This window comes from Chiloscyllium punctatum, chromosome 7 (assembly GCF_047496795.1).
Source record: "Chiloscyllium punctatum isolate Juve2018m chromosome 7, sChiPun1.3, whole genome shotgun sequence".
Classification (NCBI taxonomy): Eukaryota; Metazoa; Chordata; class Chondrichthyes; order Orectolobiformes; family Hemiscylliidae; genus Chiloscyllium; species Chiloscyllium punctatum.
This window is the reverse complement of record NC_092745.1, coordinates 97,402,244-97,422,987: the sequence shown is the minus strand read 5'-3', so window position 1 is coordinate 97,422,987 and position 20,744 is coordinate 97,402,244. Positions and strand designations below refer to the sequence as shown.

The window sequence follows — 20,744 nt, the reverse complement described above, 5'->3', positions numbered from 1 at the left end:
TTTTGTACTTATGAGAGGCTAAATTTCAAGAAGCCAAAAAGGACAATAGAAAGGTAATGTGGAATGTCTTCTCCCTTAAGCAGTGTGGACAATGGCAAGAAAGATGGGAAAATGCAATGACAATGAAAAAAAACCAGAATCTCAACATCAAAAATTTTTTCCCAATCTACCCCTTCAGATTTACACAAGTTCATAATCTCACTTATAAGCAGTGATTAACTTATTTCCATTAATTTGAATCTCATTAATAATCTAACTCACCTTATTTCTATGCAGTTTCCAATCCTCTCTTGCTTCCCTGAAAAACTAGATGATGCCAATTCTTAAAATGCAAGTCAGAACAGAGCACTTGCTTCTCCAGGCCTTCATAACAACATCCCTGCATCCTCTAAGGATATGTCCATCTCCACCCTTCATCCAAGCAAGTAGCATCAGTAAACTACCAGCCGCATCACATCATTGTGCCTGTTCTTGGACAAACTCACACACCACTTCAGCCCGTCATGACTTCACTTTGGCCATCAGGGACACCAATGAATTGCATGCACCTGCCTGGTCATCATGCACACAAGGACACAGATGCCCCTCTTATATCTGCACAAGATGCTTATGCTTTTTGGTTTCATTTCTTCGCACTCACTCACTTTGCACTAACCTGAAGGCTGCCAGCCGCTGTGGCTTCCATTATTTTATTAGCACTGAGGGAGAGTCAGGTAGACATGTTGTTGTATGGCACAATGCTACATTAATGTTACACTTACAGTATGTGCCAGCAACTTATGTGGCAAACACACTGCATGTGCTTCAAACAAATGCTCATGCTTAAAAGTCAAATGGAACCAATCAGTGCTTGCTGGAATCAAAGGAGACCAAAGTCAGTTAAGGGATACTGCCACACTCAATTCCAGAGGGAGAGGCCATGGTCAATCCTGTAGGTCAAGTGCAGCCAGTCCATGAGCCTTTATGAGAGATGTGTGCATTGGCAGATTTAGAGTGAATGGTGGCCCTGAATGTGAGGTAGCAGAGAGAAAATGATGGCACTTACTCATATGGAGCACAAAAGGTCATTAACCACCTTCCTGTGTTGCTGTGCACTTTGTTTCATCTGGGACACAGCACGGAACCAGATAACTATCTTGGTTCAGGATGGCTATGTCTGGTGCTGTGGCCTCCTTTGCTGGTCAGGAGGATGTATACGCTCCTTCTATCTACCAGCAACTTCAGATCCCTGTTGGCAAATTGAAGAGGAAACTTACATTTCTCAAAGAAAGGTGGAGCGGATAGATGGGAAAGACAATGGATAGGTCAAGAGGGTGGTGCCGAATTGCAGGTTTGGGACAGTCTCAAGCCTCCATCTTGGATCCCAGTTCCAAGCTTCCAATCCTCTCCAACCTATCATATTCTCCCCCACCTTCATCTACCTATTGCATTCTCAGCTAACTTGCCCCCAGGCCCAACCCCCTCCCATTTATCTCACAGCTCCCCAGCCCACAAGCCTCATTCCTAATGAAGGCCTTATGCCTGAAACCTTGATTCTCCTGCTCCTCGGATGCTGCCTGACCTGCTGTGCTTTTCTAGCAACACACTCTTCGACACTTTTTTAATGAGGTGCCAGCTGTGTGGAGAATAGAAGGCATTGACAAGTACTGATAAGCACTTCTGTCTCTTCTGCTGCATGCTTCTGTGAGACAAATGCAGTAAAGGCCAGCTTTACATTAAATGAGATGTAATGTGGAAGATTGCAGAAAAGTTGCCTTGGGCCATTGTGGACCAGCCACCATGAATCTTACTCAGAAAATATTTTGCCTAAAAATAGGAAAATCGAGTTTGTAGTGTTTGGAGCTAACAAAAACAGGGAAGGGTTTCAGCAGTATTAACACTGAGATCCAAATTTAAGACAGACATTTTGACAAAGGCACATTCATCTTTTTCTGGAGCTTTACTCCACAGTTATAGTCATGGTGCACACTGTAACTTGATTTGAGCCAATTTTTCATTTTCTTTTCCACTTGTACAGGCATCAGGCAAGCTTGGTTCATGTGGAGGATACTTTGCCTGTCAAGGCTTCTCGATGTTCCTTGGTAGTTTTTTTTTCTGGGAAGCCTTTACGCTGGTAAACTGGAATAGAAGCAAAACTAAGAGACTTTTATAATGTAGCCCAGCTGCAAGTCTTAGCTCCTATTACCCGAGAAGGATCGGGGTGCAATCTTCATTCCCACTGTGTCCAAGTATTCCATTGACCTGTTTTCTTTTAATGGAGATAAGAATGTGGACACACTCTCTGCCTGCCTCATCACCTTAAAAATGTAAAATAATCAATGGCAATATGAAGTAAGTTATGATTTGACATATCAAGTCTCTACCATAGTACTTGGGAACTTAATATCTCCCAAATGATTTTAGAAAGGAAAATTAGCCCCTTATATCCATATTCATGACGAAAATCTATACTATGTAAATCTTTATTCACAGTGCATGCCTATACCCATGTATCTATATTCAAATTGCTCTTCAGTTTTTAAATCATTGCAACCTATGTTGTGCTTCATTACTCCATATGTTCTCAAAAAGCATTCTATCCTTCATATAGCCTTAATCATGGTATGCATCCTTACACAATACATCTCTATTCTCTGTGCACATCCTTAATTCCTATTTAATATTTCCATCTATTTAGAATGGTTGAGTTAATAATGGTGACTCACCATACAGTCATAGAGACGTACAGCACAGAAACAGACCCTTTGGTCCAACTCGTCCATGCTGACCAGATATCCTAAATTAATCTAGTCCCATTTGCCAGCACTTGGCCCATGAACCCTCTAAACCCTTCCTATCCATATACCCATCCAGATGCCTTTTAAATACTGTAGTTGTCCCAGGATCTACCACGTCCTCTGGCAGCTCATTCCATACAAGTACCTCTGTGTGAAAAAGTTTCCCCTTAGGTCCCTTTTAAATCTTTCCCCTCACCCTGTAGTTCTGGCCTCTCACACCCCAGGGAAAAGACCTTGTCTATTTACTCTAGCCATGCCCCTCATGTGTTTACAGGTTGAGTTCTGAGGCCAAATCTGTTCATTGTGTACACCAATGATTTGGACACAGACCAAGAAGAAGTAACACTAAATTTTGTAGTAAATATCAAAACAAGAGATATGAATAATTATTTTGAAGACTAAATAAAACTGTAAAAGGTTAATGGTAAAATACAGGATTAGACAACAATACAGTAGGTGGAATTCAATGTCAATGTGTGAGGTGCTACACTTTAGACAACAGTAACAGTAGCTGAACTGAACTAAGCTCAGCAAGGTTGAAGATCAGAGGGACCTGGGGAGAAGGGCACAGGCATACATTCCTAGGATGTTAAAGGCTACATCATGGTTGAAAAGATTGCTAAAACAAAATTAATGTATTTCTTGATTTTATCATAAGATGTTTACAAGATATTACTTCAATTAGATTATTAGTATAGTACTGGAGTTGATACTATAGGAAGGCTAGTGGGACTTCAAACTGCCAGTCTGATGCAGATTCACTAAGATGCTTTCTAGGAGGAGGAAATACAAGTGTGCAAAAAAAAGAAAAAACAATCTTCTTTCATTTGGAAGTAGATTATGGTGTGATATGATGGTAGTGATTATAATTATGGAAGTATGTGACAGGGTAGAAAGACATACATTGCTTCCAGCAGTTGAGAGGTCAGTGATGAAGAGTTGTAGATACAAGATTAAGAACAAAGGCCAGGAGAGACACAGAGCTAAGAGACCGTGACACTCACTTCTCGGGTCAGTTGTTAAGGCAGGTACTGTGTCAATGTTCAATGTTAGATAGGTGGCATGAACAAAAAAAAGAGCACCGACAGGTGACCAGGTTGCCTAAATGTACTTGTCTGTGGGAGAGTAAATGGCAATACAGAACGATTGGGCCAAGTGTCCTGTTTCCATGTTGTTATTTCTATGAATGCTTATGTCCTCACCCTTACGACATGTCCTTAATTTCTATCCATGCTATTGTCCTATACATTCTTTGTCACCTTGTATACACTTAACTTACACATCCTTATTCATTGTATGTATCCTTACACTATTATTCTCATGTTCTATGTTGTTCAAACTATGTATCTTTAATTATACTGAGCATCTATACTCCTTTCTCATTATCTATTCTAAATATAGCCACATTCATTTTCCACATTCTTATCTGCATACTCATGTGCATACTCATTTCCGAACTAACTTTAGGCATTCACATAAATCTGTAGGGCTTTTACTCAGAATGAATACCTTCATTTGTTGAGCATCCTTATAGAAAAATGCTAATTTTTGCATCGTGGCAAGAAAGGATTCTGCTTTGCTTATATTAATGTGTAAAAATATCTATTCCCTATTCTTAGCTTGGAATCCATACTCATTCTGTACATACTTGTGTAAATAACACCATACCAAGGCCGAAGGTTAGTCACTCCTTTGTGTATTAACAGCAATTCTACTGTCAAATGTATGACAAAATGCACAATGTTATAACTTACTTATAATTCCAACTAGCCCATTTGCAACTAACAGGTGCGAATACCAAATTTAAAAGTCACGACCTAATTCATAAAACTTTGAAATAGCATACGAAAGATCCTCCAATTCTTAAAGCCCCAATAATCCTGTATGAAAAATTCACACGTATTCTTAAAATCGTCCAGAAATGCACCTCTTTGCCTTCCAAGTTTGATTACTATAATACTCAAAACAGAAAAAAATGAAGAAATCATGAAACAAATTCAATCAAAGCAAAATAATTTTTCTGATGCTCCAAATTTATATATAGTCTACTGATGATAATGGAAAGAGGAAAACAAGGGGATTATGATTTTAAGGTAGTCATATGACTAAAGGTCAAATTGATACATCATGACTGTACTTAAAACAATCCTTGAAATCAAAGATTCCTTTCTATCACTCCTGAAAGATCTACTAATTATTAAGAAGCACTATATGCTATCTGCTTTCACTCACAAGCAGAAGGGAAAAAGAAGAAAACAAGACATAATTTTCCTCTGCCAAGCTATTATCATGTCATAAACACACACACACACATACACACATACACAAAGCTCTGAAGGTACTCAGATATCTGTTTCCTACATAGGCAATAGATTTTATTCATTGCTTGGCTGACTTATCGCAGCGTGCTTTTAATGAGGTATAATAAGGAGAGCATTTTGTAGCTACACGGTTGTACTATTTTATCTTCCAAACAGCTGTGTCATGGCTGTCTGTGCAGGATAAATCATATCACCCTCCCTGCATTTGCTAACACCCCTGTAATTACAGGACATTTTAAATGAAACAAGGAAAAAGAAACAGAAAAAAACACCTAAAGCTGTTGCCCAGATTACAAGCAATGGCACAGACCTCATAATAAAGCCAGTCATCATTACAATTAATTTATTATTGGGAGATAACCAAACAAAAGTGATCCATTAATTTGACAAGAACACAACAATTGGGATTAACACTATGACATCAGAGACTGGTAACCTCTTATCATCTTCCCACAACTGTGTTTTTTCACTCTTTAAAATTGTTATGGAAATAAATTTAAAAATACTTTAGGCCACACAGAAATTAATTTCTGGTCATAAGGGCAATTTGATAATTAGAACTGTAAAGGCTGTAGGATAAAACCAAGGAATGATTTGCTTAGCTATTTGAGCACAAAAATTCATTAATAAATAAGTGAGCTGTTCACTGTTTCCTTAATTTCTTGATGAAGTTAAGTGACTCAACCTATACTGTAATAGAAGAATCACTTATGTTATTTCATTGAGGCATAAAAATGAAAGAGAGTTTTTGCAAATATTTATGTTTTATTCCCCCCCCCCCCGCCCCCCCAACCCCTGCAACACTCTCACACCCGCCTCTTCTCTCTCATCTGTTTATAACCTGAAGCCTTCACTGTCTCAATCAATACTTCAACTAGCAATCTGTTTGGGGTTGAACAGACAGCCTGGTTAATATGAATGCCAACTTTTCTGGTGCCTCTTCCACAGTTGGGCTGAAGAGGACTAAAAATCTTGTCTATCAGAAATGTAAATGATGAGCTGTCTTCCTGAGGGAAATGGATGAGTGCATTTTAGCTGGGGTGAATTCACTGGGCTTCTTGTGTGATTAACAACTCAGTGACCTGTTGTCCTTGGTCTAATTACTTTTAAATTTGCACTTTACATAATTATCAAAAGGAATTTTTTAGAAACTCCATTAATTCATGAGCTTGAAATCAAATTTAAAATATGAGATATGTAGCCCAATCTATAATTTCTTCAGTAATTTCAGGGATGTAAAAATTATGTGAAAAATTATAAAGATTAACATTTCTTAAATATAAAGATAAAAATTCACTTTTAAAATTGCAAAATGAAGACTATTTTTGGTAATTAATTTTCAAGTACATTGTAATGATGAAATTGAATAAAATACTGTTGAAACTTGGGTATGAAGAGATTTACCCGATTCTAAACTCAAATGGCTACTTTGCTCCATTAAATGTGATGTTTCTATTTATTGAAAAACACAAGCAGCCACCATCCTTCAACACGCATTCCCCCGTCACCTAGCCAGCTCGATTTAAGGTGTTCTCTTTCGCTGATGTGTCTAATTTATCACCCCTCTCCATGATTGATCTTTTTCGTATAAGCCCTGCACCACTGCTGATTTTGCATTAACCATGGTTCTTTTTTTTTGAATAAACTAAAACAGCTGCTTGATTTGCAGGAGAAGCAAAGGAACATTTTAATATATTAAAACTGCAAGACTCTATGAACAAAGTGTAAGTGTTTATATTCTTCCCAAAAGCCTCTAAGCTTGTAAATGGCATGTGCCACATGCTAGGTGAACCCAATTCTTTTGCTTTTTTTTGGCTAGTGTCTTTAAAGAAACTGTTCCATTGTAAAACTTTATGATTTGATTCACTACTGCAGTTAGGGCACCTGTTTGCTGGTTTTAATTAACTATCTTAGCTCCTGGAAAGTTTGTTCCCCCCCTTTCCAGGCTAGTATCTTTCAGAAACTGGCTGCTGTAAACTGTGATTATAGCTTCAACACCAGGGCCCCCAATTTGAAAAGACCTCCTGCCTTCTTCTTTGATCTCGGCTGCCAGAGAACTGCCGGTTGCTATTTTTCTGCCCTCTCAACACTGGCTCTGTCACCTGGCTCTCACAAAGGAAACAAAGGGATGGCTCTTTCTCTCCCTCTCGCACACAAGCAGAGAGACACAATCGAGCCACTGAATTATACTCACGATACACAGCCCACCAGAGCAGCTGCTACCCATTTTTCACAAAAAAAGGACAAGATACTTGCTGAATTAAAAAAAACTAACTGGCAAGCAACAGGCAAACCTGTTGCAAAGATGTGTGGCTTTTGAAAACATATATGTTATATTTGTTAGCCCTTAAAAGATTACAGTGTTTACTGTTTAATTTAATCATTGTAGGACCAAGATGAGAATTTTTCAGACTATTGATGAGCTCTCATTAAAAAAACACTGCAAGTATGTTTGTAATTCCACCTTGCCGCTAAGTGGACGGATTCTATAGGTTGCTCGTTCCACATTTTATTAATCCATATCACATTTACTCTGCAACAATAGAGCACAGTTTGCTGATGAAAGATGTACAGTGCATTTAAAATATTTATCAATGATTAGCCTAGATGAATGTGGTACTAACATTTCTATATTTCATAAAATGCATTTTGTGCCAACTAATGATCAAACATTTGCCTAAAAATCTGTAATAGCAAAGGCAACAAATTGATATTTTTTCACATAAAAGCAAAAAATCCAGTTTAATTGTTCGAATTTGGGCAATTTAATATCATGTCTTTCTCTTCTGGATCAACAGTTGAAAATAATGCTGAGACATTCTTTACCTCAAGATATTCAGTATTATGTAATTTCCCCTTTTTGAAATTTTCAGTCATGGTGTAAATATACATTATGCAATTGAGAATTTTCTAAATAAATGTGAGAAACTTGCTTATCCATCATCGCAGCAAATTCACTAAGTTAATTTCATTCGTAAATGATGGACAATCATTATGGCTTTTATTCCTTACTTCACAGAATATAAAACAGTTGTATCATTTTGAAAAAGGTGCTTAAGACTACAATAATTGTCACAACAATCTTGTACACTGACTATTGAAGAGTTTTTACAATGGAAATATATCAATAATTAATCTGTATGAATCAATTGGACAATGAAAATTATTTGGATTTGAGTAGCAAAAGTGATTACAACTGTGTGGCGTAATGCTAGCTTGCTTTCTGACAGTAGTCTGCTTCATTGTATGCGTTATCATGCTGTCGGAGAGAGCTGAGGATACTGACCGAGTCTCCCTGGTGGGTTTACTGACTGAACATCAAGCTCTCCTCAGCCTCTGTAGACCAGACACATTGCACAAATGTAGACAGAGGGCAAATGAGCAGTAATTGATGAGAATAAAGATGTTTTGCCAGACAGAGATAGTACCCCTACAGAGAAATAAGGCATTTACAAATAAAACATGGACTAGACAAGATAGACGCCCCACTTTGCCATGAATTCTGCAACAAAAATTTAAATTGGGCCACTAACTGTGCACAGAACACTTTGAAATGAAAAATAAAGACAACAAAAACATGAAACAACACTGCACAGGGACTAACAAAACGTGGTACAGCAACATTGCTGTTAGCATTGATTGTTAGTATCCGAGGAGCCATTTGTTTTTATCCCAAAGACTTTACATGCATAGCTTTACACAGACTATCGGTTGAGAAGATATCTGTCACCAACACACACCCCCCACCCCTCTCCACCAACCCCCATTGCCCATATTCACCAACAATGATCAGTGATTGCTCAGAAACGAAACAATTCCTGAAATGCCTGCACACCCCCCACCACCACCCCCCACCCCCAAATTTTAGTTAAACAAATGTTGGACTTGTTCACATGGTGCAGAGTCTGTGTTCAAGAGCCATTCATTATGTACAAGAGTACACAAAGTTTTTCTTCCATGTTACAGTGAAAGTAGCAAGTTGAATGGGAATGAATGTGTGAAAGGTCAAATTAAATCTTAAGATAGAACATTAGATCAAAACAAATACTTTCAGATTTTCTAATTTTTTAAAACTTTATTTGTTTCTTTCCCATTGTAGTTTATTTATTCAAATCCTTCTCTTCTTAGGCCAATGTTATTTTCACTTCTTAATAATTTGCTGATGGTTTTATTCAATCTTTTGTGACTTCCTAAGCTATACTGAAATATTAAAGACACATATTCCACCAAACTATGAAAATGCAAAAAAAAATTAAAGGAAATTGGTTATATGCTAATAACCATGATCTCCTTTCCTCTTAAAAACATTTGTTGAAGCCTTGAATCTTACACAATGCAAACTGTTTCAAACACATGGGAATTCTGATTCTTGGCATTTGACTGGGAACACATTGCTAATCAGTACACATTGTATTTAGTTTAATAGATACATTCCCTTAAACCAGGAAAAAAACACAGGTAATGTCTAAACTTCTTAAAATAATGTGGAACTGGAATTTTGGATCATTTTGCCATATACTGAAAATTGTTTTGAGAAAATTTTCAAAGTTTTTATTGGTGCATTTAAAAAAATTTTTGAGCAATGGTATTTAAAAGAGAAAAAAATATTATGCTGCAAGTGAGCAGGTACTCCCTTGGCAGCAGTTGTGTTACAGATTTTTTTGGGAAGAGAAAAAAGAAAGGAAATCGATGGCACTTTGAATAGAGGTCGTCAGGGTTGTTGCTCAAGGAAAGTGACAGATCTGTGCAGTAAGCCTCTAGCAGCCCCCAAAAATTCCATACATATTACCATTTAGCTGCAATATTTCAGGCTACAATGTCCATAGTGAAACACCACTTTAAAACTCAACCATTTATCCTGTACAGTTGTGCATTGCGAGTGTTAACAAAATATAAGTAGATATAGCAATAAATACAAATGCTTAGGCAGTTGAATAGATAAAAAACTAAAAATGTACAAATAGCTAACTTAAAAACAAAGTCTAAAACAAATATCTTTTAAAACAAACAGAATTTGTAGGAAGAATTTCAATAAATGATCCACATTAAGTAACCATGTGCTGTAGCAGCGCTCAAAACCTAAACTTATGCCAAACAAAATGCCAATATTATTAACCACTGCCCAAAACAAATTGGGCAAGTAAAGGAATGTTTGGTTAAATTTCACTAGCCATTTCAATTGCTATTTATATCACCGAAATGCTGGAGAATTCAAGCTTTAGTTAAGTTACTTGGAATACATCAGGCTTGACATTTTAACATTTTTTTTGTCATCCACAAAATAGACATGTTTAGCCTCTCATCTTGGTTGAGAGATGAAAAGAATTCCTAAAACTAAAGCAGATGGCTTGGAATATCAAAGAAGAGGCTTAATGTTGCTTTTATATGAAACAACCACTATGGGTGTGTATTTGGCAGGATACACTTTGCAGATGTCAAGTAAATCAGCATCTATAAAATCAGTTTTAAAATAATGTACTGTTTTTGGATTAAAGTGAACTGAGAACTATTGTAACCATTTCCTCTACTAACATGTTTTTCTTGAACATTCTTATTTGCAGTCATATAAAGCTGCCAGTGCATATTTATCTGCTTAAAAGATATCCTTAATCCAGCTGCATGTAATTTAACGCAGAGCATAGGATGAGACAGGTTTTTTTTTAAAAAGCTGTGTCAACTCACACCTCAGCCTTATAACAAATGGCAGTGTGTAAAAGACCAATTGTCCTTTCCCTTATCTCTTTCGCACCTCAATATTCATTCCAACAACCCTCAAATCCTTTTTGCTACACCACAGGCTTAAAGACTGGGCTGTATAATACCGGCTCTCAGCAAGTGCCCAAAGCCGATCCACTACTGCCTTCTTCCTCTCGATTTTTCCATATTAGTGGCTGTCATTACCATAAGAAGAGGTAGAGGAAAAGAGGGGAGGGAAGCACTTAAAGAAATGTGAAAGGGATGCTAGTTGAAAACCAGTGGGGAGAACTGAAAAAGATCAGCCTTTTCACATTTGGTTAAGTAGTGGAAAACACCCTGATGGCCTTATGATTATTAAGAACACTTCTGCTAAAGTTTATTTATTGTAAAAAGAAAAGAATATTATCATATATTTCAATTTGTGCCACTTCCCGCATCATTTGCTATCCCAGACACCCTTGTTTCAACTTGTTTGCCCAATAAATCAAAAAGAAATTTATGAAAAAGAAAAGCAACCAGGTTGGTCCTGTCAGGAAGGAAGCAAAGACATCCATGTTTTGTTGTTTTAAGGGTTTTTTTTGTTAACTACTCAGGAAGGAAGATAGGGGCCTGGATGCTGACTCAATGAGTGCAGCTTAATCACTCATTCTTTACTATAATATAGACCTTTTGAGTTACTCACTACAGTCCAAACTTTTACAACTATTAACGCACTAATTTGTATTTTTGTCTATCTCTCCAACAATCTTTTGATTCAATTGCTTGTAACTCACCTTGTTCTACTTTCCTTTCACTTTTTGCCAATCTATTACAATTCTACTATTATTCTCACGTTTTCTCTCATTTGCCTTGTCTCCTCTTACGCTTTCTTCACCAAAACAAACAGTAGCAAAAGTCAGTCGCTTCCCACAGCTGAAGCTTGTTAACTTATCACCCATTATCACCTCATCCTTTAAGCACCACCTTTCTTCTCAGACTGCTGATGAGCCCTCGCAAAATTTTAGGTTTGCAATTTAACTCAACAAATATCACAAAACAGCTGCAGTGAACTGTTTTCCTCTGAGTTACAAGGCCAGTTTCTCCTTGGAGTTATTTAGATTGCAGGGTCGGGTGGAGTGAATATTGTCAATGAAAACAAATCTTTTTTCTTTAACTGAATACTAAAAACATCAGTTGCACTAAGAAAATGCAATCATTACTTAACTACTTCAGAGAATTTTAATTGCTGGTAGAATTCCATTTATTTTACTTGGTTTTATCTTAAACTATAAGGCATTAAAAAAAAACTATACTTTCAAGCAAACAAATGTCTGCATCTGAAGAATGTATAGCCCATATGAAATTAGGGAACATAAGATGAAACATAACAGGTAGTCAAGAATATTAACTTTAAATGTTGCCCATATATTTCAACTTCTGACTTCATTGAAAACAAAGACACGATTCTAAAAGTTTAGGTGGCTTGAATTTTAACTTGACGATATACATGATTAATATTCATTACCCGGTTAGTTCAAATGCAAAGTAAACTTAGCAAGTACAGCCAAAACACTAAGACATGAAAATTCTTCAAAAGTATCTACATGTAATGAAATATTTTTTTGGGGAAAAAAGTCACAAGTTTTGGGCACTTGCTGAAAATTTCTATTTGAACCATAAAAAGGGCCCAAAGTAGTTAAAATACATAAAAGAAAAAGCACTTACATCTTTCATTTCGATTTTCTTCAGGGCTTGCTGAGTTTTCCCGGTCAGAGATGAGACCTGACACAGCAAAGACCTTTTTTCCAGTATCATCTAGCTTCAGTGAACTGGGGGAACTGGATGGGAGCTGGGCTGTGAACTCATACTCCTTGCCCTCAGAGTCTGAAAACCTCAGGTGAGGGGATTCGTTTTCATGGCAGTTCTTCAGTCTTTTGGCAGGTGTAAAGGCTGACTGGTAACTGTCTCTGTCTTCAGCGGAGGCAAAAGGTCGGAATGCCCCAACACCACTATGATTCAGCATGCTGATTGGGGTACAGTCCAGATTTGGAGGTGCAAATTGATGATGCAGGTGTAAAAGTTGAGGGGGAAAATCTCGGTTCGGGAAGGCCCCTGGCACCCCGCCCTGACGGTGGTACATTGAGGCAAAGGTATAGGAGCCATTAGTAAAGGGAATATGGACATCTTTGTCCACAGAGACAGGTACTCCAAAGGGTCTAGGCTGCTGGCAGGAGATGGTAGCATCTCGGCTGGCCTCTGCAGTCGAGGCCAGGACCATTAAAGCTGGAGATGCAAGGGGGTTAGGAAGATATGAAGAATTCTCCATCTTGAAAGCTGTTCTGTGCAAGTCCATTGGAAACTCTTTGCTCACTAGTACCAGAATTATATAATGACCTTCTGAAATGGAGGCAAGGCTGGCTTTATAAAGAGCAAGGTGACATCATTACCATCACAGCTTGATAGATCCTGTATTAATAAAGAAAGCAAAATAAATATTCACATTCACACACACTCTCTCTTTATATATACAGATGTATATACCCCATTACAAGCATTCTGACTCTTGTTTCGATTAGGTACTATTTGACCACAGTAATTATGAAAATCTATACTTAATACACTCTGGTGTCAAAGTGTCACGAGCTTAAAGACTGACCCCAAATAACAGAACCTCTATAGCCCTGTGATCAAAAATGCATTTATTGCTCCGAAATCACAAGAGGTGGCTACTGATTAAGGGATTTTTTCTGCTCCCGAAGTCCTGCTCACCGAAATATGAAAATAGTCGCTTTTTAGGTTTTCCTTTTAAACAAATATTTTGAATTTTAATTTGCCACATGGTTAAAAATAAAGATTAAAATAACTTAACAGTATTGATTTACGCGGTAGAATTGACATTAATTTTAGTTCAGTTATCACTTTGCAAAGCGATCAATAGTAACTAATAACGAATGACAGCGCTGGTAAAAAGGAGAGAAAGCAGGACTCCAGCCAAAAATCGAAATGTACCGACACTAAATCATCCCATACTTTTTTCAGTCGTCAGACATCAAGACACCGAAAAACCCAGTTGCTACTTGTGTTACAACTATCAAGATTAATAACATCCAGCGCCAGATAATTCATTGCAACTTTGAAACTGAGGCCAATTAAACAGCTAATTTCGTGATACTTAGAAGTGATCACCAAGAAATAGATAATATCACGAAAAGCTAAGCAGTTATGCCAAATGGAATTAACAATAGCATATATATCACTATATAGATGCATATTAGGTAAGTGAATACAATTTGCACGCTCAGTTCAGCATAGCGTAATTTGTTATTTTTAAAAAAGCATTAAATAGTTAAACCGGCAGGTTACAATGCAAGCAATGGACTCAAACTGGCTGGACTAAACTACTTTTACTCTAGTATGTTTTTTTATTGCAAGGTGCACGCACCAACACATACGGACAGTGAAGCATGTAAACAATGACTTCCGCGCAAAGTTGGAGACAACACATCACAGACACGTTTGTGCATTACTGTACTTACTTTAATTCCCAAGGATGCTTTCACTTTTTATAACAGAACACATACACACTAAAATAAAAGGATTTATTTATTTTGGCAAAACTCTCCCTTAGTATAAAGGGACTGTGGAGTTGAAGTCTGGAAATACGGTGCGTGTGTGTGTGTGAATGAAGTCTGCTGTTGGAAGATGGTGTTGATTACATGCACAGAGGGATCCCTATCCTGGGTCCGATCAGAGGAGGAATGTTGCGTTGCTGCTGCTCCGCTTGGCTCAGTGTGCCTGTGTGTATGTGTGTGTGTGTGTCAATTTCAGAACTCACTCACCGGGACAGCAATATAGCAGCACAGCCTCAGCCAGCCTACTGCGCAGCCGCATTGTCCTCATACAGGCACCTGGGAATTGTAGTTCTCACTCATCGCTTTATCTCCCGCTCTTTGCTTTCCTGCTGTACTCTTCTTTCCTTTTTTTTACATTTCTAAATTGTTTAGCGACATACGTTCACTTCTGCCCTTATTTATCCTGTTTCCTCTTCACAGCATTAATCCTTCCATTTTCATTTGACGTGTAGAGTTTATGCTTCAACGTTTTTGGATTTGCTTAAAAACTGTCATTCTGCTATTCTTCCTTTCAATTATTCTTCTGTTTAACATTTCCCATTTTAGATTTATAAAACCTTGTTAAAATGTTAACTCCCAAGTCCCTCTGCCCGATATGCATTTACTTTTACTTCATTGTCCTCATTTCCATTGCGTAGTTCTTCTTGATTTCCATTCGCGTTGCTTGTTTCTTTCTCATTCCGGTGAGTTTTTCTCTGCCTACATTTTGGCATTTCCTTTCTTTTCATTTCCGTCATTTTCCCCCTGCTTGACAATATATAACGATTCTTGCCTTTTTATATTTCTCTTTTAAGCTTATTTTTAGACCGGCTGACTTTCTGATCTTTTGCTTGATGTTTATCTGGTCTATGGTTATATTTCCCTGTTTCAGTACAGCATTTTCACTGCTTTATCGCAAGTGCAGATTTTCGATTTTTGTGTTTTGCTTTCTCCTTGCCTCAACTTCGCAACCCCGGATTTCTGATTCTCCCCTTTCCTTCCTTGGTGTACTCATAATGCATTCATGCATTTGATTTTGAACATTTTCGGCTCCATTGAACTTCGTGTTGCGTAGACTACTCTCAGTAACTTTCTGTCTTATGCTTCCTTTGCTTTCTTTTGCTTCACCTACCTGTTTCTTCATCGTTTAGTTCTTACTATCCTGTTCCGACTCTAAATTTCTCGATGGCTATTTCCAATCATCGTTCTTCCATAATTTCGTATTCTTTTCGTTGCACAGGAGCCGCTCCTGCAATCTGCAATAATTGAGCCAACTGAATATTGTAGATCGAGGAGACGTGAAGAGGAGACATCAGTAATTAAACGAGTTAAAAACTACTTCAGAAGTTCAGTCATCAATGTTATTTCCTTAAATTCCACACAGATTCCTGATCGAAAGAAGGCAGGATCTGAAACAATATTGGGGGCATCATTTCCAAAATCAATCAACTAATTGTACAAAAATACAAAAGTAAAGTAAAGTCATGCCGGGATTGATAAATTTACACTGTGGATGTATCTATTAATGTTGCACTAACCCTTTTGATGGCCTACATAAGCCTGTATTTCAACAAGCACCAAAAATCAATACCCAACATTATTAATTATCTCAGTTTCTCATTGAACACGAACAGCTTAACAGTACCAAGGAGTTCAGATAAAGGAACCGCCTGACAGTACAAATATATTACAGCACACAACAAAATTACACTTAGATTTACCCCAACAAATTTTAAAAAATAGATGCATAAGCTAGCAGTCCCAAAAAGGAAAAATAATGTTACCCCTTTAGCATCCAGAAATTCCTTGCCATTTTCACCGCGTAAAAGATGGTGGTCCATTTTCGTATTTTAGTTATTAATAGCTGAATTGCAATCTATTATCAGATAACTATATTGTAAAGGATTCGGTCAAATTTTTAGAAAATAAGAAATAACTTGAATAATATGGCTATAGTTTACTTTTGTCGTACTTGCAACATTATCAATAACTACATAAGTAATTTATACTGACAGAGATTGTAACTTTTTCGGACGATGCAAACTTGTCAAATTGCCAAACGTAACTTCGATAATAATCGATACTTTATTTTAAGTGCTGGTGTAAATGGCAAGAAATGTATTTACAAATTTACCATGTCTTACTGCAAATCTGAGTGCAATTCACCGTGTCAGTGCGCCTGCGAAACGGGACGTGAGTAATAAAACTACAACTCCCAGTGCTCTGAGCACAAAGAAACTCAGCTTCTGTAAAGACATTAAAGCGTAAGGCGTTCCGCATCTGTAGTCTTTTCAATTTAATGTGAAACTTGGTGCACTTGTAACACCACATTTACATCAGACAGAATGAGTGGGCACACTAGCGACGAGTTACGATTTATTGTTGACATTTGCAGACTGGGTGCTCACTATGGTAGATCTGGAGATGACAAAGATTCGTCATCTCCTTAAATATTATACCGAACTCCCGAATTATATTGTTGAAATAAACTACCAACATGTTAGAAAACTCTCAACAAAACATATGAAACTAATAGATTGGTTTAATAAAATTAATCACGAATAATCGGTGCCAGTTTCTGAGTTGGGAAGTTATAAGTATGCCTTTATGTAGATTGGGAAGTTGGAACTACAACTCCCAGAATGAGGGCCCGGATCGGATCGTCTCGGCCCCAGCCCGACCTGACACGACCCAGCGGAGGCCGTCCCGAACGGCCACTCCGCCATCTTTGCCCACTCAACCAAACCTGCTGGCGAGCGTTTGAAAAGCGTGAGCGCGTATCGTCCCCACAAGCCCCGCCTCCCGTGGGCCTTATTGGTTGCAACTGCGTCCCTCCGGAGCTAACCTGGGCTCCAATTGGCCTTTGGGGGGTGTCAATCCTAAATCGGGTCACAGGCGGGGTTCGGCAAGCAGGATAGGGTGAGTAAGGCCGTTGGCCGCCTTGAGTTTATTGACGGTTTGATTTTTAACCTGGGGAAAGCCGAGGCGTTTGTATTATCTCCGGCCAAGGGGCTGAACAACGGGCTGTTTGTGTTGGTCAAAAAATGCAGAGAATTCTACTACTGTAATAAACTTGCGACTTGGCATATTCCGAGGCACTTTTCCTATGCTGAGGCCTTCATGGTGTAGCAGTTCTGATAGTTATGAATGTTTTGTCAGTTACACGGTTCTCTGGTCGTTCTTTGAGATTTACTTTTTGTTACTTGTACCGTCTTATGAAGAGTTGCCGTTGGAAAGGGAAACTCTCCATAGGCAAGCCACCGTTTTTCGGCAGTGACTTAACGTGGAGGATTACCTATCCTATGAAACGAAAGCGACACTTTTAATGCAATAAACGTGAAAATTTCAAGAACTTAGAACTTTAGTATAGCTTTAGTGTGGAGGTGCTGGTGTTGGATTGGGGTGGACAGAGTTAAAAACCACACAACACCAGGTTAGAGTCCAACACGTTTATTTGGAAGTACTGGCTTTCAGAGCGCTGCTCCTTCATCAGGTAACTAATAAGCTTATTGGACTATAACCTGATGTTGTGTGATATTTAACTTGGTATAGCTTTAATCTACAGGAACCATAGGCATTTCTCTTTCTCAGGGAAATGAGGGTGTTCATACAATTCGAGGGGCAACCCTTTGGATCAAACATGGGGCAAGACAAACAGGCATGTCTCCACGAACTAGCACAACGTTACATGGAATTAACCCGCGCCATTGGTATAACTGAGTCACCAACTGACTCTCAGATTTATAATTTACTGGTAAATTAAAACATTATTCAATGTTCATTCTTTGTGGATAAAAGGGATAGCTTTATCTCCCCTATAAAAAATTAGTGTTTCCCATTGCATTTTCCTTGAGAATTCCATCTTTACACTTTCACCACTAAGAAATAATGTGTATTTCAAGTTTAGAGAAACAAATGTTTAAAGATTATTCTTTTCCCCGAGTCATTTATTATGGCCAGATCAGTCAAAGGTAATGGTGATCGGGCACGGCAGTAACTTTTGTGTTATTTGTACATTTGTTAGGTTTTTCTTGCACATTTGTCATTGAACTTGAGTTGAGGTTTGTTTTCATTTCTGAACTGAGTTTATTTGAATGGTAGAGCAGTTGGGAAGTTATGTTGCAGTTGTACAGGCCTTTGCTTAGGCCATTTTTGGAACATGATACTCCGTGGCAATTCTGGTCTCCCTGCTTTAGGAAAGATATTGTGAAACTTGAAAGGGTTCAGGAAAGACTGACTAGGATGTTGCCAGAGTTGACCAGTTTGAGCTATAGGGAGATGCTGAATAGGCTGGGGCTATTTTCCCTGAAAGGTCTGAGGCTAAGAGGTGACCTTTTATAGAGGTTTATAAAACATGAGGAGCATGGATAGGGTGAATAGCTGAGGTCTTTTCCCCACATTAGGGGAGTCCAAAATTATTGGGCACAGGTTTAAGGTGGGAGGAGAAAGATTTAAAAGGGATCTAAGGGCAGCTTTTTCACGCAGAGGGTTAGGCAGATCTGGAATGAGTGCTCGAGGAAATGGTGGAGATTGTTACAATTACAACATTTAAAAGGCATCTGGATGAGTATATGAATAAGTAGGGTTTAAAGGGATATGGGCCAAATTCTGCCAAATGTGACTAGATTAATGTAGAATATTTGGTTGGCATGGACGAATTGGACTGAAGGGTCTGTTTCCATGCAGTAGATTTCCATGGCTCTATATTCTGGTATATTAGGATTTGCTTTGGTAATTAAAAACCCTTATCACATCAAATAGGGAATTGAAATAATTTTTACACAACATATAAGACAAGAAATTGAACTCTTCACATGTGTCAAGGTAATCTAAGCTCTGTCGCACAATTTACTTAATTAGTGAATACATAAGAGTAATGTCCAAAATTAAATGTTATACTTGTTTGTCTTTTAGTTAGTTATTTTCTGTGACTTTGTTTTTATTTATTATAGTTAAAAAGGCTCGACTGTGACAAACATTCAGAGTCAGAGAGATGTACAGAATGAAATCAGACCCTTCGGTCCAACCCGTTCATGCCGACCAGATACCTCAACCCAATCTCGTCCCACCTACCAGCAGCCGGCCCATATCCCTCCAAATCCTTCCTATTCATGTACCCATCCAAATGCCTTTTAAATGTTGCAGTTATATCAGCCTCCACCACTTCCTCTGGCAGCTCATTCCATACACGTACCACCCTCTGTGTGAAAAAGTTGCCCCTTAGGTTCTTTTATATCTTTCTCCTAAACCCTATGCCCTCTAGTTCTGGACTCCCCGACCCCAGGGAAAAGACTTTGTCTATATATCCTATCTATGCCCCTCATAATTTTGTAAACCTCTATAAGGTCACCCCTCAGCCTCCGACACTCCAAGGAAAGCAACTCCAGCCTGTTCACCCTCTCCCTATAGCTCAAATTCTCCGTCCCTGGCAACATCCTTGTAAATCTTTTCTGAACCCTTTCAAGTTTCACAACATCTTTCTGATAGGAAGGAGACCAGAATTGCACGCAATATTCCAACAGTGGCCTAACCAATGTCCTGTACAGCTGCAACATGATGTCCCAATTCTTGTACTCAATACTCGGACCAATAAAGGAAAGCACACCAAACGCCATCTTCACTGTCCTATCCAACTGTGACTCCATTTTCAAGGAGCTATGAACCTGCACTCCAAGGTCTCTTTGTTCAGCAACACTCCCTCGGATCTTACCATTAAGCGTATAAGTCCTGCTAAGATTTGTTTTCCCACAATGCAGCACCTCGCATTTATCTGAATTAAACTGCATCTGCCACTTCTCAGCCCTTTGGCCCATCTGGTCAAGATCCTGTTGTAATCTGAGGTAACCTTACATTATAAAAGGTAAAAACAATGACTGCAGATGCTGAAAATCAAATAGGAAGGGTTTGGAGGGATATGGGCCGGGTGCTGGCAGGTGAGACTAGATTGGGTTGGGATATCTGGTTGGCATGGATGGGTTGGACCAAAGGGTCTATTTCCATGCTGTACATCTCTATGACTCTATAAAGGAATCTTGATCAGATGGTCTAACGGGCTGAGAAATGGCAGGTGGAGCTTAATTTCAATAAATGGTGAGGTGTTGTATTTTGGTAAGGGAAACTAGGGCAGCATTTATAGAGTTCGTGATAGGGCTGTGGAAGTGTTGCTGAACAAAGAGACCTAGGAGTGCAGGTGCTTGGTTCCTTGAAAGTTGAGTTGCAGGTAGGCAGAGTGGTGAAGGAGATGTTTGCACACTTGCCTTCATTAGTCAGTGCAATGACTCTTAGAGTTGGCATGTCATGTTGCAGTTGTACAGGACTTCAGTGAGGCCACTTTTTTTAGAATACTGTTCATTTCTGGT

The 20,744-nt window shown here is 38.4% G+C and overlaps 2 protein-coding genes across 7 annotated transcripts in view; one reads left to right on the top strand and one right to left on the bottom strand.

The window, feature by feature from the left end:
* Nucleotides 1-14,582, bottom strand: part of rnf220a (ring finger protein 220a) — a 516,853-nt gene extending 502,271 nt beyond the window's left edge. For 3 of the 6 annotated variants that reach the window (XM_072574406.1, XM_072574410.1, XM_072574412.1), the window contains exons 1-2: nt 14,311-14,581; nt 12,500-13,240 (exon numbers count right to left, since the gene is read on the bottom strand). In XM_072574406.1, the coding sequence (XP_072430507.1) occupies nt 12,500-13,127 (628 nt within the window). In that variant the 5' untranslated portion in view covers nt 13,128-13,240; nt 14,311-14,581. Of the gene's footprint in view, nt 1-12,499; nt 13,241-14,310 lie in introns of all 6 variants that reach the window. The other 3 variants (XM_072574409.1, XM_072574411.1, XM_072574407.1) reach the window with 2 other exon arrangements.
* A 2,615-nt stretch (nt 14,583-17,197) lies between these two features.
* The window catches only part of LOC140479961 (ERI1 exoribonuclease 3-like), a 421,431-nt gene continuing 417,884 nt past the window's right edge, over nt 17,198-20,744 (top strand). The window contains exon 1 of the mRNA XM_072574405.1: nt 17,198-17,304. The gene's annotated coding sequence lies outside the window, so the exon portion shown is untranslated. The remainder of the gene's footprint in view (nt 17,305-20,744) is intronic.